At 42.8% G+C, this 18,968-nt stretch overlaps 1 protein-coding gene across 5 annotated transcripts in view; it reads right to left on the bottom strand.

The window, feature by feature from the left end:
* The window catches only part of PLEKHA7 (pleckstrin homology domain containing A7), a 954,991-nt gene that overhangs the window by 83,665 nt on the left and 852,358 nt on the right, over positions 1 to 18,968 (bottom strand). For all 5 annotated transcript variants that reach the window (XM_085648087.1, XM_085648089.1, XM_085648088.1 and 2 more), the window contains 4 exons: positions 13,278 to 13,522; positions 8,321 to 8,509; positions 8,035 to 8,152; positions 1,275 to 1,366 (listed from right to left, as the gene is read on the bottom strand). In XM_085648087.1, the coding sequence (XP_085504213.1) occupies positions 1,275 to 1,366; positions 8,035 to 8,152; positions 8,321 to 8,509; positions 13,278 to 13,522 (644 nt within the window). The remainder of the gene's footprint in view (positions 1 to 1,274; positions 1,367 to 8,034; positions 8,153 to 8,320; positions 8,510 to 13,277; positions 13,523 to 18,968) is intronic.

Raw genomic sequence — 18,968 nt, 5'->3', positions numbered from 1 at the left:
AACCAGGTTTGAGTCTCTGCATCCGTTTAACATCCTGTGATTCTGGGCAAATAACGTAATCTCCCTGTGCCTGAATAGGTCCTTAACTGGTGCTCAGGCAGGGCCGGTGCGATCAGTGCGACCGCACCGGGCGTTGACTTGGGGTGGGGGCGTTATTTTTGAAAATGTATATTATCATTTTAAAAGCACCTGCTGCCACGTTCTTAGCCTCCAGTAATTTTCAGGCATCAATTAAAATGTCAAGATAACTCCAGTGATTAATCATTTCCCTGGAAAGGGACCTGAGGTTAGTCTAGTGGAAGTTTTGACTCATCCGACGGTAGTGCAGAAGGTTAAAATGACTGCTGCTAAGAACGTGTACCATGCAGATAACAAAGTGCATACAATGGAAATAGGTCAGTGGGTTCCTGCTTTTGTAAGAGAGCTCCTTTTGTTACTTGTCGTTTAGAAGTCAAAATCCTAATATAGAACATTGAGCTATTAACTGTCATCCTAGAGTTGCATACAAACTGCAAGGTATAGGTTAGAGGTATATGTTTTTTAGAACCGTCTTTCCTAATCTTGTAAAAAGGGTTCATTTGGGTAGAAAACAATTCTTATTATGACATAGAACCCCTAACAATGATGTTACATTTTAAATTCTGAATTTGTGCTTTTCAAGAATAAGGACTCAAACTATATTGCCTTCCACTATCGAAGACATGTCACTCCTACACTACACCTTGTAGTCCTGTCTGATGTAACATTTCCTATACACTGGTTTACACACTTATGATCGTCTCTGCAATGTGCATGTGGTTTAAAGTGCTCTGACACCTTACACTGGTATGAGTGGTGCTATAAAACTAAATGAATCTGAGAGACACTGATTATGGAGACTTGAGAGGCACTGTTAAAGGGTGCTAATAAGGGAATCCATGGCAGAGTTGATCATGGGGGGGGAGGGCCAACAGACATTGACGCACAGGGCTCCACCAGCGCTAAAGCCAGCCCTATGCTCAAGCGCCGGTGTTGATGATTAAGTGCCGGTGCTGAGCTGAGGTAACTTCCGGCTCAAATTAAGCACTGAAACTACAGCTGCTGGCACAATTAATTTGCTTTAATTAAAACGCGAGTAGAAATAGTGTTGCTCATTTAACTTCATATGAACATTGTTTAGTTTATTAGTAATGTGCCTTTTCCTGCGTGTCTCCAGTGGCTACTGACATTCCTGCTCGCTGCCCATCTACCTTAAATATCACAAACAGACCACAAAAGCAGCGCACTGAAGTTACCGTGGGGCCATCTGCCGCTAACCCCCGTCGAAGCGTCACGAAAGAAGCCACGGTTGATGACTGGTGCAATCTTGAAGTCGAGCCGGATAGACCTGTTTAAAAAAAAGAAAACATATCACACTGTACACATTTACTTGAGTCGACCTATTTAAACACTGAATTCAGTAATGATTGGGCACCATTTAACAGATCAATACAATGGTTTGCCAACGATGTTCTGCAGACGCCCTGGTAAAAAATCAAACCATCCTATCATTCATTCTCAGATTTTGAATAATGTTGCTGCTGTTAACATACCCCTGTCTTTCTTGTTCAAAACTAGTTGATGTGCTGTAAACAAGACTGAATTTATGCTCAATAATTAACTGATAGGGTATGACTGGGAACGAGCAGGGCAGTCCCTCATGGGCGAGGACGGTAAGGGCATGTCCAGACGTTGGTCACATGCTCAGAGACGTTTTAAGGCATGGGCAAAGTGGGCTCTGGCCCTGGGCCCCAGCCTTTCATGGCCCCCCCCCTGATAGAGCCAGCTCTGTTCTGCAGTGTTGCCCTGATGACCTTGAACATTTCTTAAACAGATTCCTTGAAATAACTGCTTTCCTTTAATTTATTTTTAATGTGGGTGATATGTGACAGTCTTTTACAGACATTTTGCAAAGAAAAGTTGTAAATAGGTTTCATTTAACATCTATTAAAAAGGTTTCTTTTAGATCAATATAGATCCTCACATATGAGAAGTGGGAGGGAGTCACATAGATTATTTGCTGTAATATTAGTGAGCTGCTTCTGTGTTACAATATTGAAAACACATATCACTATCCCTGAATATTAGATGTAAACACAATTTGAATTTGGACAAGTGCACCCGTGCACTGTCAGTGACCTAGTTAAAGAGGGCATGAAAGAAAAGAGATTGGTTCATAAATTCAAAACTGTTCCGAATAGGGGCCCCCAAAATATGTTTGGCCCAGGGCCCCCAAAATCCTTAAAACGTCCCTGCACATGCTCACTGTGTCAGTGGAACGAAACCGACCCCGACTGAAGAGACGCAACTAGGACACCGATCTTGAGTTACTTGGTAGCCGGTTCGAAGAGAACCTGGTTTGTCAGTACGGTTTGAACTTTTCGTATTGGAGCAGGACCAAGCCTAATCTGCATATGACTGGGTCTTATCTGAGATGGCACAGCGAGCAAAAGAACAATGGAATGGAATGCTACCCCACGCAAATATAATTGGTTACACTACTTAGCATGCATTCCTCCCATCCCTTTTTGTGCGCTTCATAGGTCAGGAATGAGCAGTTACTCAGGGTATACCCTACACACTGTCCTTCAGGTGTTCTGCACCTAACATTTAGGAAGGAAATTCTTTATTGATGACAGATGTCCTCACTGGATGTAATTTTATCATGGGTTAATGACAAATGTAAAGAGATAAGATTGCCCAGCAACCTTTAAGTAACTTTGAGGAGCTTGGGTCTTAACTCAGAAATGTCAGAATTCTTTTTTTTTTTTTTTTTACGTGCAACTGCCAAAAAATGTGCCACAGTTCATAATTGCAGCGTACATGTCACGTGTGAAGACTGTGCCCTCTATAGAAACAGACATAACAAAGTGTGGGTAAACTCCCTGTCCTTATAAAGGTGTACAAGTCAGCAATTATTACTGAGAGCCAAGCTCTCTCGTTTGGTTTGTTTCCCAGAGGCAAAGCCCGAGCCATCAAAATAGTTTGAATATAAACGACACAACAAATGTAGTGTATAAATGTGTTAAAAAGCTTACATTTAGAAAAATGTTTCATATATTTATAACATGGCAGCCAAAATAAACGCGACTCAATACCATATTATTTCGAGCAATTGTAAAAATAATCACATATTCACACAGTTATTGATACAATGCAAAGGTAAATTCCGCAGTACAGCAAAAGTGACATGAGAAAAAAACTTTTTTAGGCTCACAGATTGGATGTGACAATTACTTAACACATATAAAGAACTCTACTAATATTCATGATAAGCTCGTAACTATGATTTTACCTTGCTACATAATTGTAACCCCTTGCATCCCGAGTTTGGTTAAATAAGTCTGCTGAAATAAGTGCACATGAAAAAATGCCATGGCATAACCAGATATATGCATATGTGAAGAGCAAATTACTCCATTTATTACCATTGGTGACATAGGGGAGGAGAAGCATGACTCTCTCGAGGTTTCACCTCTTGTGAGTAATGGGCCTTACCTACAGTTAACAATAGTAATAAATAGCATATTACACTCTATAGGCACAACCACATATATAAAATGTTACTCTGTCACCATTTGTTCATAGCATGTAGTGCTGTAGAATTACTTGATCTCCATACTCTCATCACGTAATGTTGGGTCCTGGACCTTTGCAACTTGCTTTTCTTCAAAGAAGTTCGAGTCACCTGACCTGTTATGACTCCAACCATCATCCAAAATGCACCCATACACTGGCTCCATCTAAATTTGTTGTTTGCTCAGTGGGTGAGTGGTGTAAGTGGAGTACAGTTTTGAAGACAGAGTGTGGTGTGCATCTGAACATGTAAAATATTAGTGATTATCACATGCTTCGAGGGAGGAGGGTGGGAGCATGTGAATCTACAGCATTGCACACTACAAACAGATGGTTACAGGGTAAGTAGCATTTTCCATTCATAACATGTGTGGCTGTTGCTATACATGCTCCTCATATACTATTAAGCAGTTCCTCTCCAAACCAGCGGCTAACAGCAGATGACGCAGATCTTCGAAACAGTGTTGGTAAGACTAATTGTCCAAGTAAAGCCAGTTTATGTGCCAGAACATCAACACAATAATGCTTGGCTAAGGATTGTGGTACTGAACAAGCAGTAGCCTTGCATTTATCCATTAAAGGTCTAATGTTGTAGCCTTTCTGCATGCGGAGTGGGCTCTAGGGGCAAAGGCAGTGTGCTCTTAGCCTTGGCATAGCGAGTACTCTTTATAAAGGGCATAGTTGTGTTAATGTAGCACATAAAGCTCTTGTGACATCTAGAGTGTGGAGGACTCTTTTTGCTACAGACTGTGGTTGAAAAAAAGAAGACAGGTAGCTCAACCATCTACTTCATGTAGGAAGGTGAAACAACCCTGTGGTTGGTACGAAGAACTACCCTGTCTTCAGAGCGTAATTTGTAAAATAATAAGTGCATAGACCAAAACGTCTGCTCAGAAGATGCAGAAGCACTGCAGAAGATTGTAGTGCCGAATACTAAGACTGCAAAGTCTTAATTCCACCTCATTCATCTTTAATCCATCACCCGACATTCCATAATCATCTATTTCACTCCTGTCACTGTTTTTCTGTATTTTTCTTCCTCATTCTTTTCCCTTTTTGTGTTTTTCTCTCTCTTGCAGTGAGTCAAAGACTGAGGAGGAAAAATAAGTGTGGTGCCCCACAAATGAGTGCAGGTGGACCTCACCTGCAACCACCAGCTCAAGTTAAGTGCTGCCTGTCTTTGTGAACCTGAATAAATGGTTCTTCGACTGGAGGAGCTTATAGCTTGCTAATGCATCTGAGGGAGGTGATTAAAATTATCAAAGACACCTTCCATGACAAAAAACGTCATTGACATGAGTTTAGTAGTCTTTTGTGCCTCCCTCAGTATAACCATGCATTCCTCTGTAAGTTGATGTAGTGAAATTCTAGGAACTTAGGTGACCGATTGCTAGGTACAACTGTTTGGGATCTGGGCGTCTGAGCTGACTGTGATGCTGAGTGAGTAGGTTTGGTGTGTCCGGGTGCTTTTCTTGAGGATTGATTTACATCTCTATGAGCATTGAATACCACGTCTCCCTCCCCAAGGTTGGTGCTACTAGGATAAGGATCATGGACACTTGCCTCGGCATCTTCACCACAGATGGGATGAGTGGAGAGGAAGAAAAGCATAATCCACCTTAGTCGATCCACAGTATATTGGCCTGGACTGTTGGCATTTTGCTATTTCAAGAGTGCCAAGCAGGTCTATTGCTGGAGTTCCCAATATTTGGAGGTACCTGTGAAGCACGTGTGGGTTGGGTTCCCACTCTGAGACTTGTTGATTTGCCCTGCTAAGCAGGTCCACAAAGTCATTCTCCATTACTGGCAAATGCTCCAGCAACAAGTAAATGTTGTTGCAAAATGCCCACTGCCAAATCTCGTGATCTAGCTGGGAGGAATGGGTACCACCCTGTTTCTGGCTGTCATGTTGTCTGTCTTTATTAGTACTGTTTTCCCCATGCAGAATTGGGAGGAATGCTTTGAATGCCAGCCTGATGGCTTGAAGTTCCAGGTAGTTCATGTGGCACCCCTGGTTCTGAGGGGTCCAGGACCTTGGATAGTAATGCCGGGGAGGTGACCTCTCCATCCCATGGTCATTTGCGGAAGGGGATGCTAGAAAGGGCCTGCTGAGCAAAATGTGTTTTTTTTTATCACCAAAGCAGAGTGTTGGGCTCTGGTTGTCACCAATACTAGATCCTCCCCAGTATGCCCACTGCCCTGACAGGCAATCTTGTAGTGCGCTCTTCAGCATCCTGCCAAATGGTATAATTGCTATGTATAAAGCCATCTCCCCCTACAGTTCATGACAGTTCGAACAGTAATGGGATGGCATGTCTGAAAAAGAGGCAGCAACTGTTTGCATGCCATCACCCTCTGTTTGTTGGGATATGCTTTGACTGGCACCACATTAAAGACTTAGCTGAGTCACGCCTGAACCTGCTGAAGATGTAATTTTGTTGCACTGTTGGTGAAACCTAGGCTGTGAAGTTGGGATCCTGATCAGCCATGTATGTGCAGGTGTATGTTACTACACCAATCCTGGAGCAGCGTTACTGAAAAACTGAGCACAAAGGTAGAAGGATACAATCTGAGGTGGAGCCAGTGCATAGGTGCACTGAGGACTGAGAGTGGAGTCACAACAGGTCCTGGGACTCAAACTTTGTAAATACCCTTAGAACTATGATGACTCTTATGGGTACCACCTTGAACTAGTAGTGTCATTCACTTACCACGAACTGAAGGCATTGGTGAAGCGCGGGGTGCTCAGGATGTGAAAGTACTCATCTCTCAGATCCAGCATTAACATGAAGTCGCATTAGCATAGCAGCAGAATGACATCTTGTAGAGAGACCATGTAATAGTTTTCAGAAAGGGTGTAGCTGATTAATGGCCAGAGGCAGCCCACTGCTTTTGCACCTCCCCCATTTTGTTGCATACGAAAGGCAGATTTGGAGCTGGAAGAGTGTAGGGAAGCCATAGATTGTCAATGTCCATATCCTTTTTTAATTTTGTACGTGCACCAGGTTATAATGAGGGCCAAACAGATGCTTCCAATCAAATGGGATGTTCAAGAAGTGCTGTTGCATCTCAAGCCAGGCATGTCTGCAGATGAGGATGTTGATATTAATACCTCCTTGTGGTCCTATCAGGAGTATCTTACATTTTAACTGATGCTAGTTTTTCAACTCTTGTCCTCTTTTAAGATGAGCCTCTGGTATGTGCTTTAACAGCTCATCCATCTCATCCCATTGATACTAGTTGTACCTGGAGAGGAGGCCCCCCAAATTGGCAATGCACCAGTGTGTGGCTGTCATCATACGGGTTTTCGAGGACGTAGGGCTACCTGGTTCTGAGTCAGTGTTGTATGGTTCAAGTGGAGGATAGTGTGAGTGTAGTGGTGGTGGTGGAGGAGGTGCATGTGGGTGACAGTGATGGAAATGGATAGGGCTGGTCCTGACACTTTTAGGACTTGAGTGTGGATGGGTGGAGTTTTGGTTCTCCCTTGAAGGCATTTTGGGGGGAATTCAGATGAGTCCTAGAGCTGGGGGTTTGGCGTGTATTTTGTACATGTCTGGAGGGGTTAACAAGTTCTTTATTGCTTCCACATCTTCCGAAAGTGTCTCAATGATGGGGCTCTCTGGAATGTCTAACTTTGATGTCTAAGGGGGCCTCAATGCCAGCCTCAATGGTGGTTGCTGAGGAGCTTTCAGTGCCAACTTCAGAACCAAGTACAGCCTCTCAGAACCTCATTGCCAATGTGGAGGGGATTTTGTTGTTGACTGTGGCTTTTCACTGCTTTGGTACCAAGAAAAGGGGGAGGCATGGTGTGTTTTAAAGCCCCTGGAGGTCTTTAAATGCATTGGCACCAACTCTCAAGTCCAGGGCAATCATGCTGGAGGAAAAGTACCGGAATGTTTGTGCCGTTTTGGGCTCAACAACCAACTCCTTCAATGTGAGTTTGGGGGCTCGAGATTGACCCTGAGGGGCAGTAGATATGCATAGTGTCGCCCTGAGACTTTGTGGCACAACTGATTTCAGGAACTCTACCCCCTCTGCGATGAGGTCTCGGAGATAACAGCATCTGGGCTCTCCTCTGCATAACCCTACAAAATGCCATAGAGCCCGGCTTCTGCTTGATCTTCACCCAGCAGGTATTCAGCTCCAAATCTTCGGCATTTCCAAGGAGGCCTTTCTCTACATCTGGTGATGTGTTCGTTTTCTTTGCCTCTGGTAGCTTAATTTTTTTTCCCAGTAGATGTATATATTGTTCGTATGAAAGTTTTATGAATTAAGTAATTCTAAATAAATATATATAAATACACAGAAACACACACATCATTCATTTTTAGTTAACGGTTTTCTAACACACGTTGATGTAAGTAGTCGTTTTTTAAATTCAATCATAAGCTAAACCTAACCATTCTTTGATATTCATCTCATTTCAGTATTCTAGCTTACCTCTCCCAGGCAATGTTTGGTACCCACTGTCAAAACCTACAAAACCAACAGAAGGTTGGCTCAGGTCTCCACCGATTGTTGCAAGTTGAGGCTCACTCATATATGACCGCAGTTCTACCTGTAGGCAAAAATGTATTTGCAATTACAGAAATGAAAATTCACCCTAACAGTTTCAAACTTTGTAACAGTTTTCATGGTTGTGAAACCTAGCCAACATTTCATGTTCAAATTTGCAACTACAGCACATGCTAAAAGCCACATTTGTTAAAAAACAAAATAGTCTCGCCTTCTGATCTCCATTCACATACTGTCCAACCTCACGGTCTCTCTTCCTCTCGTCTGACTGCCGCTTTAAACCCCGCACTGATGTGTGCCTGATGACAGAGGAATCCTTTGGGAGAGGGGGTACTGCTGGTGCCTGATCATCAGGACTGTACATTTCAGGAAGAGGTGGTCTGGGGGGTGCATCATCTTCCTGTTGGAGTGCAATTAAATAGTAATGGGTAAAACAAAATCTATATGAAAGAGTAGATCATTCATGCACATAGGCTGAAACAGATTTGTAAGTAGATCGAAACTTGAAGTAACTACCTTCTGAACATGTTGCTATGCTCAATTCAAACTTTCTTTAATTATGTAGTATTCACTATCATCAGATGAAGAAGGGATAGGTGTATGTTTTAGCAAGGAGAATACACAAGGAAAATTCAGTAAAATAATGTGATGTTAAAAAAGTTGACAACAATGAGTGTCATAATATTGTTACAGTACACCTTAAACAACTGGTACCAAATGTGCATAGATCACTCACAATATTTTTGCAAAGTATGTATAGTCAGTCAAGGAGATCCATAATTGCATCAGGGTCTGAAAATGTACTGGAAATTTGGCAAGTAGTCAGAGCATACTCTACTTTGCACCTTTGAGGAATGTTGAGATTCCCTTTTGTCGTTTTGGAGAAATTCCCAAAACATAATTTTACAAAGAACAGAGATATAGGAGAAGAGTATTTACAATTACAGGTTTTGCAGTTTGCGGTCATAATTCAAATATCTAATTAAGTAACACAATGGTTCGAAGCTCTTGGAAATGTTATATGCCACATAAGCGAGTCTACATACACATTTCTGTACAGGCATCGAAATTCTCACAGCAAAAAAAAAAGACATTATTCTTAAGATAAAGTTGTCATGTTGCGGGGCCAGGCTGTACCAGAGAAAGTGTTTTGGCTAGGGTCATGAGAATATAGTGTAAGTTCAAAATTGTCATACATTTATGTTTCAGTTGGTGAATCTGTAACGCCTGGTTGTTGAAATCGGAAATGTCGATATAATTGAATAGTGAGATATATGTGCTCAAATAACACAAACCCAGTTAAACACATACCAATAATCAGCATCCTGAGAACACGCTCAATCCTAAAAATACAATTGCATCCTTTGTTCTCTAGCATACAAATTCGACACCAACTACTTTCCCCACTTTGATGCTTTCCACACAACAGATTCGCCACCGTAGTGTCTTCATTTACCCGGTCTTGCAGACAGCTGATGTTACTGGTATTTTCAGCACATTGATCTTTAAATTCACTTTTTAGTACTGTTGTCCACTCATCCAGCTTCAATGCTCTAAGGCCCCTCTATCCTGCAGAAGCCTAATGGTTTCACTGCTCTCCTCAACCAATGCAACATTTCTCAGCACTGTGATGTTCCCAGCCTTCCATGTCAACGCTTGATGCCTCCATTCCCTTAAGCACCCTGGAGCCACAACTCACCCCTCAGTACTCTAAATCCAGTATGTCCTGTCTTCAAAACTACCATCCCTACCCCTCTTGCACATGCTAAATCCTGTATCTGCTTTGGCAGCATAATGTCTTGCGCTTCAGCACACTAATGACCACAATCACCACTCACAATTTAATGTTGTCAATCCCACTTGGGTCATCACAGGCACTACTGCTGTTCAGCACCAAAGAACGCAATGATTGCTATAAACATAGTACACGCTGCCAACAACCCCATTAGCACTTGAGTGATGCCAAATCTGATCAGTACCTTAACGACCTCTCGGGCACTCTGATTTTGCTAACCCACCTTCTGTGCTGTGAAGCCGCCCAACCCGTTCAGCATATTTTTGTACCCAATCACACTAAACCAAACAATGATGCCACATCATTCAGCATGGATTCACTCTGTGCGCCCTCAGGCCCATCTTCTTCCACTCCACTCCCTACTTTAACTTACTAAATGCTCATCTCTTTGCACATAGATATCCTCTCCAACCCACCTTCAGTCCATGATTCCCAGAACCTCTTCAGTGCTATGAGTGTTCGTCCTATCAACTTTTCCAGAGCCATAAGGTAGACTCACATAGTGCCACTGATGATTGCCACTGGCCCACCCAAAATTTGTCTTGCACGGTTTTCCTGAGGCATGGACCAAATCCAAAAGTCACACTTTGTTGGGACTGGGTGCCCACATTCTATGCAGATTTGCACCTTTTATGAATTACAGAAGGGGCAGACGACATTTGTGGAGCTCCTCCTGTAATAAAGATTGCGCTGGCACACATGTAGCAGCCGTGCAATCTTTAAGGGGCATTCCCTCATTTGCATGGGGGGGTGGCCCTTTGTAAATTAGGAAAACACTTGGGCTATGCTCCTGCACTGTATTATGGACACGGACACACAGACAAAGAGACCACAAGAAGGCACACTGACTGTGCGCAACAAAGAGGTGGCGCACAGTAAGTGCACCCTGCAAGGGCATTCCCTGAAAGGGTGACAAGAGGGTCCCATGGAACCCCCATAAATTCCCTTGCATTGGGTGAAGTTACTTACTGCACCCACCTGCAGGGAGATCACTGCCCACCCCCCCCCCTTGTAAATCAGTCCGCGTTCCACTTGTACTGTGAAAGACAGAGCAGCTGATACAAACAGCCGTGCCGCATTTCACTAAGGGACGCGCATTTTGTGTAATTGGGTGCACTGTCCCTGGTGAACCTAGTCAAGGTGGTGCTCCTGTGCGAACAGAGGCAGTGCACCATTCATATTGATAGAGCGCCATGTGTTTTTGAAATTTGTAGGGGTGCATCGTAATCACTGTTAGTCCGCACCCACATATTTAGAGGAGCTATATTAACGTGTGCCTTAGAATTGTAATACTAAACGCAGCATTTATTAGAACGAATTAGAAATGTAACTATGTCATTTATGAAGAGCAATTTCGTAGTTAATTGAAAATGTATTTTAGCATAATGATTGGTTTTCATGTAATGTGATGCATTAGGTTTAAACGTGCACCATATTAAAGCCTGCACGTGTAGTTTGCTTATTCATATATAAAGTGTAATGAAATCAATGCTTATATAGTAATTCTAGAAATGCGTGTTTAAATTGTGTAAAGTCCTGATCGCATATACGTTATGAGAAAGGCCTGTTCGTTTTTATGTTAGCTAAATGTTGTAGTCCGAAGATGATTTCCCTTGGTAAGGCTTTGGATTTCAGGGATGTTAGAAAATCACAGAGAAGTGAACAGTTTCTCGTTCTCATGTTTCTGTTGCAGGTGCAAGGACACCTAGCTTGTTAGAGAAACCAACCTTTTGTTTCAGGAGTTAGGATGGCATGAGAAGCCACTATGGGAGTATACTGGAATGCAGGGATGATACTTTCAGCGGAAAAGGTGTCTGGGACCCAAGGACGAGTAAACTGTTGTTGGAAGGGAGACAAGTTTCACTGGAAAATCACTGGGAGAAGACCTGGCTGAAGAGTTTTTGGGATTTTGAATTAGGGACAGTGCCCTGTGGGTTGAGCAGTTGAGGTCTAGATGGGAAGCTAGAAGGAGCATCTTAGAACGAGCTCTGACAAGTGAGTGTACTTCTAAGGAAGCCTTCACTTCTGACACCTTTTTATCGTCTTGCCTGGTGAATGGAGATGTTAAGTAGGGATGTCACCTTAGAGATAGAGTAAGGATAGATTAACTGATTTTCCTTTTAGGTTAATGACTTCTAATATCGAGATTGGAGCAGTTATTGCCTGCCTAATGCTTCTTGAACTGACTATTTTACTTATCCTGAGTCGGATGAGACACCTGCGTAGACTTTTCTTTGTATTAGTGCCCATTTATTTCCTTAACCTCGTGCTGAGGTGCTTCTATGTGCAGTTATTTTTGGCTTTGTAATAAATCCCTAAAATTTGAGATTCGGAGTCTGTGGTCCTTTAGAGTTCAAATTCATTTTCCTTGATTATGTGTTTATGTTGGATTTCCTCCCCTCTAGACTATTTAGCAGATAAAAAGATCCTGGCGACCTGAGAGGATTCTTGGTGATGGTAAGACAGATAAGAATCCGGCTTTATCGATATAATGCGCCCCATGCTGCCTTGTTTCGTCTAGATTCTCTGACAATGCTACCATGCACAACAAAGGCTCAACCGGCTGAAACAAAGACATCCTTCTACTCATGAAGATGAGGGTTTAACAAAGTAAAAGGCTGATGATGTGCAATGAGGAGATCTTTGCATAATAAACAATGTGCAAAGGGCTCAGGGATACTGGAAATGGCTGCAATACAAATAGGCCCTTTTATATTTACACCGCCAAAATACTACTGGCCTGACATTTTATGTACACAGAGGACTTGGCATTAAGATTGAATCTCAGCTTCATGAGAAATACAAGCAATAATTGATTCCTCAAGTGTTGTATCGCAGAACTACCCTGAGCACGCTCTTAGTATGTAGCACACATGCGCGCTGGCTCTTTCGATCATTTGGGAAATGGTGTATACCATATTTCCTCGCAAGGTGCATGTGAATTTTGTTTGGCAATTGGCGATCTCATACGGAGTGTGTTTAATGGCTTGCATTTTGCGCGCCCTTCTTTATTTGTAACTTACGGTTTCTGAAAGCAGCACACTCAGTTGCTTTAAGAAGAACGCTACTCTAGTAAACTAGATTGATTAAAAACACACCATCCGAAGCTGATGCCATGCTAAGCACAGCCTTCCCAAATCACTTGAACTGAAACAGAATTGGGGCGATTAAAATATAACACTGGACGAATACAAGCAGATTAATTCCTTCATATATATTTACAATAACTTCTGGTTTAAGAACAGTAAATTCTATCAACAACATGTCGTTTGATACTGAATAACTTCATGTTTTCAACATAACTTGCATTTCCACGAATTTCTTCCCACAGAAGTCATTCCACAAGACTACAACACCCTTCGAAAGCACTTACAACTTTCAGCTGCAGCTTGGTTGGCGAGTGGAGCTGAGGTTCAGCCTTCCTCAGGGGTGTAGGCTGGGGCTGAGGTCTGAGCTGGGAGGGGGGCTGCAGCTGCTGGTAGAGTCGGGCCTCCGGCGCTGGCTTGACAGGGCTGAGAGGGGGGCTTCTTGGAGTAGTCGTGCGGCTGTCGTTAGAGACCACAGAAAAGGCTCCTGAAGGCACGTAGGGGTGTGAAAACAAAGGCACCGTTTTTCTTTCTGGGTTAAAAGAAAAATAAACCTTCAACAAAAACATCGAGTGACTAACTTAATAATAAATATTAACATTAATAATGTGTACAGTGATGGGGACATAGTAGGTTGAACTGATTGAGACTACATTAATTCAAACACTGGTTGCATTAATATGTAAATAAAAACACAAAAACATATTTCTCTACTTTAAACGTGGTTTTCGTATAGCTAATGGTACCAGTAAAAGCACAAATACCCTTTAAATTCATTAGATCTTTTTTGGGGGGGATTTGTATCAAAGGACACAGGGTCATCTGCATCCAAAAGCCAGTAAAGGAGAATGAACATCACCACAAAAGGCGGCAAAACATTAGCAATTATTAGAAGCTTCCTATCCCACCCTTCCTCTCTCGAGTCTACTCGAGTGCAATTCTTGCTGCCATGTTGGTGGTTAAGCTTCAGTTTCCGTTCGACACCCGTTATAGCCCTCGCCAAATCTTTCCCTATCTTTGCTCTCACTGTACACGCTGCAGTTTCACTCCTTTTCAGTGGCAGCTGCCTCGAAACAGGGGTGGTGGGTTGAAAGAAAAAAAAAGAAAAGAAACTTACCTGTGAACGCCGCCGCCACCGCCTCCCTTCCATACTCTTCGCTCGGCACTGACAGCACGGAACGGAAGCACCCAGGCTCTCCCAGCCAATAACGACTCTGCTGTCAGCATGACAGCAGTATCGTGATTGGTCTGAGCTCCGGACAGGGGCTGGAAGCCTGTGCATGTTCTCAAACCAGGCTGCATTACAGCCTGGTGGAGAACATGCAGAGTGTGCATGACGGTTTGGCCGGCCCAAGAGGGCAGCCAAACCGTCATGCGCACTTACTGAGTGCAAACCACTCCCCCCTCTGCTCTGGCCAGCCCAACCTCTGCTCCGCCCTATCCTAGCTCTGAGTCAGCACTGAAAAATAAAATGATAATAACGTCAAGATATTAGCATTTTATTTTTATTTTTTCGCACTGCTCAAGGAGCAGTGGGGCGACGTTCCTCCGCCTTAGCAGAGGAGCTGCCACTGCTCCTTCCCCCTCATTTACAAACATTGTTCAGACAGAGAAAATCGTAGTCTCTTTGTCCATATCCAATGCTCCGATCTATGATTTGGCTGCTATCAACATACACCAGATATTTGTGTAGCCCGTCCTCCTCTATATGCCTTTCAGTTCCCTCAGCTGGGCTTCCAAACGTCCCCTCACCCTCTCTATTTAATCTATCTGAGGCAAGATCCAGCAAGCTCTTATCACAGCCTCAAGGGCGTCCAATGAGGTGTTAGCTGTCACATCTCCCTTATTATTCACAGCTATATATTCATCAAAACAGTCTTCGTCTCCATCACCTTTTGGGATATGATCTTGTTGAAGCATGAAGTGTTAGTGAGATGGTGGCAAAGTCTGATAATGCTTTACTACAATAACTGTTATAAATCTTGGACATCACTGACACAGTAACAAGGAAGTGAGGCAGCCTAGTGTAAGAGCGATGAACAGCTGAGAATAAAGTGAAATCTAAGAAGTCGGAAGATGCACTTGCCCTCCATCAATTAGTGTGTCTATCCCAACCTCGAGGAGGAATCAATGATGCTATCCATGACCAAGTTAGAGTCCTCGCTGATAATCTTATGACCTTCTGAAACAGTGCTTCTAAGATGTACCTCTTGAGCCAAATTTCAGGGATATATATTGGCAGCTGCAAATGTGAACATGCCTCTCAACAGTATTAGTGTCAGTGGTCTTCCTAAGTCGTTTGCCACTACTCACAAGACATCATTGGAAGAGTATCTACAGAAAGGTATACAACTTCCTCTGTTTTCAAAGGACCAGAAGAAAAAGCATTGCTGCAGGAACCACTTTGATTTAAAAAAAAAAACAAAAAAGGTGTTTCTAGAATAAGATGCATCTCCCCCAGATTCATGAAAAACATTGCGCATCGCCAGAGTTTTGGTGGAGAGTTCGGCCATTTTTGGCTAAAACTGACAAGTTTAAGCAGGTGTATATATGATCAATATGTGAGGTAATATATCTGGACACTTTGCATTGTAATCTGGATCCTCGTCCCTTTCAGAGTCTTAATTTCCACCTGTGCCAATGGACTTCCCCTAATGCTCCCATAGTACTCCCAAACTATAACACCAAAAAACGACATGCATGCTAAGAAAATGAAATCCCTACCACATTAATTATCAATAAATGCCTTCCCCACCAATAGCCCAAATTTAAATTATACTTGCTTCTAAGAAATTGGAGTATTAACTGAGGGGGATGAGGACCCACCTAAAATAATAATCACAATCCTTGTCAGGGTGAACTACAAAAGTCACTAATCAACCTGTGCTTAACCTTCTTGCACCTTGGCAGGAACCAGTCAGGCTTAAATGAGGCAATGTTTGGGCCCAGGAAGGCCTCGACATTGATAGGTTGATGCTCTGTGTCGGTCCAAATGAAGCCCTCTAGGTTCAGACTTAGAAACTTTTCTAGCAGTCAGAGCTCCTTCAGGTCTGGAAGATAAGTTGGCAAAACTTTCCCAAGTCCTATCTTTTGCAGTTTGGTCAGGATGAAGACACTAACACCAGTCAAGGATCCACCACTTAAGGGTTAGTACTCGCTTTAACAGAAGGGTCCATCCACCACTTAAGGGTTAGTACTCACTTCAAGAGAAGGGTCGAAGGCATGTCCAGTTGGAACTGGTCAGTTGGGCAGTTGCAGGAAAAGGCCCCTGCAAGCTTGTTGTCTCCCTACAGCTCAAACAGGAGGTCACTTCTAGGGTCCTGGTTTCAAGGCAAGCAGGTCCAGGCTTCCTTCAGGATTCAGATAGCATGATAGTCCTTCTTATGATCTTGACTGGTCAAGAAGTGCTCTGAGGAAAGGTCCGTGGATTCCACTTTTATGCCCAGTGCCAGCCTATGGGTGTGGGAAAATCCTAACCAATGGGTTATAAGTTCACAAGAGTGACCGTGCCAACTTTTGCAGCACTTTCTGTGTCTTTTACTGTAAACTATCCCACAGGCACCCTCTCTACCCAAATCCAGCATGACAGAACTCTTCTTCCCCCTGGTTAGAGCTCCCTGCACCCACCCAGAGGTGTGGCTATAACAATGACCAACAATGACCCTCTCATGTGGTCACTCCAATCCATTTCTGGGGCAGCTCTACTCTCCCACTGAGTTTGGAGCTTAGGTGGCTAGGAAGACAAAGAGAGGTAAGCTTAGGTGTGAACTACATTTGACAATAACAGGTTAGGTACCCTTAGAAGCTCAGGTCAGCCTGCTCACAGTAGAAAACATCTGTCCACACACAAGTCTTTTGTCCATTTTCTGGGAGCAATCCACATCACACCACAGGGGAGCCATTCAGCAGTCAGGTGGCACTGGCAGAAAAGCTTTTTTGGCTTAGGAATAGAAATGACAACTTTCTAAAAGAGTCATTTCTGAAACAGTCATATAAATTCTGACCTTGCCATTAAATTGAATTTTAAATTGATAATATAATAAGCTCTTCTCGCTGCTCTCAAACTGAAATTAAGCATTTGAAGCTGTTATAATGGAACCCAATGCTTTCCTTTTGAAGAGCTAGTCTTGCAACAGTGAAATACGACTCCTGGGGTTTTCAATGCCAGGACATGTAAAACATTAAACATACATGTTCAACTTATTAAACACCAGGCACCCTTTCCCATGGGAATTTAGGACCTACTTTAGAGGTGACTTATAAGTATTAAAAAGGATGGTTTCGGCCTGGCAAAAGATTTATTCTGCCAGGTCGAAATGGCAATTAAAAACGGCATACCAAGGGTACAGTGGCAGGCCTGGGAGACATGTTTTATAGTGATACTACTGTAGGTGGCTCAATGAGTGCTGAAGCCCACTAGTAGCATTTAATATACAGGCCCTGAGTACATGAAGCATTATATAATAGGGACTTACAAGTAAATTAAATGTCCCAATCAGGTGCATACAAACTTTAACATGTTTAGAACGGAGAGCATAAGTACTTTATTGCTGTTTAGCAGCAGTAAAGAGTCCTATGGCCAAGAAAAACATGGGTTCACCAACAGAAGGCACACATTTGGGGTGCCCCTGCAGGAAGGGCACATTTTCAACATTGCCCAAACTCCTTATATCTCCACACCTCCTATCCTGTCCAACTACCCACAGTAACTGTTCACTACAGTGAATGCAAGTGTACTCAAACTTGTTCCTTCCCCAATTGTGATTCCGAAGTCGGATGATCTGCATCTTGCCGCTGACTTCCTTAAGGTGCTGCAACACTTCAGCTTTAGCTGCTATTTCTCTCAGAAAACCTTTGCTTCTTCTCATCCAGGGCTTTACTAATTGTAATAGTGTGTTTGGAGCCATTTGCCCGTCTCCAGTTGTGTCTAAGTCCTGGTTTGCTCCTTTGGTGTCTTTCAGGCCCAGTATTTTCTCTGCCTCCTTGAGTGCTTTTTAATTTTCCAAGTGAAAAAATATACAAGACAGTCCCTTCTGTGATCAAAGGAAATTCATAATAGGCCCCAATTTCCTTTCCTCCAAGTGGAGTAGATTTGGCAAAGTCCTCAAAGAGTTGAATCTTGTGTGGCCCTAGAAAACAATGCCTCCTTTCACCCAGGGTACAGCCATCAATTCCTCTATTTTATCAGAATAGTGGCCCTTGGCGAGAATGTTTGGTGATGCTTCACACCTCAGTACCCTGAGATCAAATCTGTGAGTCTGGCTAGCCCCAAAGGTGGGTCTTCTGATGATGTGCAGCTACAAAGCACCTAGCTTTTAATGTCCTTACCATCAGCTCATCTTGGAAGACCTCTGTTGTGAATTTGTTTCCTTAAGATATATTTGAAAGATTTTCTTGTTTCAGTTGAATTTCTTTCCCCATATCTGCTGCTACTTCTTTGATCTTTCACCAACACTAAATGCCATTCACTTTAGCCCCAAGGAGTGGCAAATCATTATTGGGCTATTTAAAGCAGTAAGTCGGCCTGTATTGTATTCACTTCTGATTTAGTTTAACTGAAAAGTTGCTGCAAGATGTTTTGAGCGATTTCGATCTGCTCTAGAAATGACTGGAATCTTAGGAGACTGACTCAATGTGACAACTTACTAAGGTCCTTGCTGTTTTTTGTAGCTTTAGATGTTATTAGATCTTTTACTAAGGGTTTGCTCTATAGCCTGCTATTGACCATTGCAAAGCTAGATTCCAGACTTCTGGTATTCCAGTCTCTGGGACTCTTTCCTTCTAGAAACCAGGACACAAGATTGTTTATCTACACTCAGAAATCTTACCAAGTTATGGGTTGTTCAAGTCTAACTGGGCCTCTTTGAATGCTCCATCACTAAATCATTGGCACCAACATTCAGTTACCTTCTATGCATCGACTATATGATTAACCACATGATTTGAATTCCATCGGAAAACAAAGAGAAAATATCATG

This window comes from Triturus cristatus, chromosome 3_2, assembly GCF_964204655.1.
Source record: "Triturus cristatus chromosome 3_2, aTriCri1.1, whole genome shotgun sequence".
Lineage (NCBI taxonomy): Eukaryota > Metazoa > Chordata > Amphibia > Caudata > Salamandridae > Triturus > Triturus cristatus.
The sequence above is the reverse complement of the archived record's forward strand: the minus strand, read 5'-3'. Positions and strand labels throughout refer to the sequence as shown.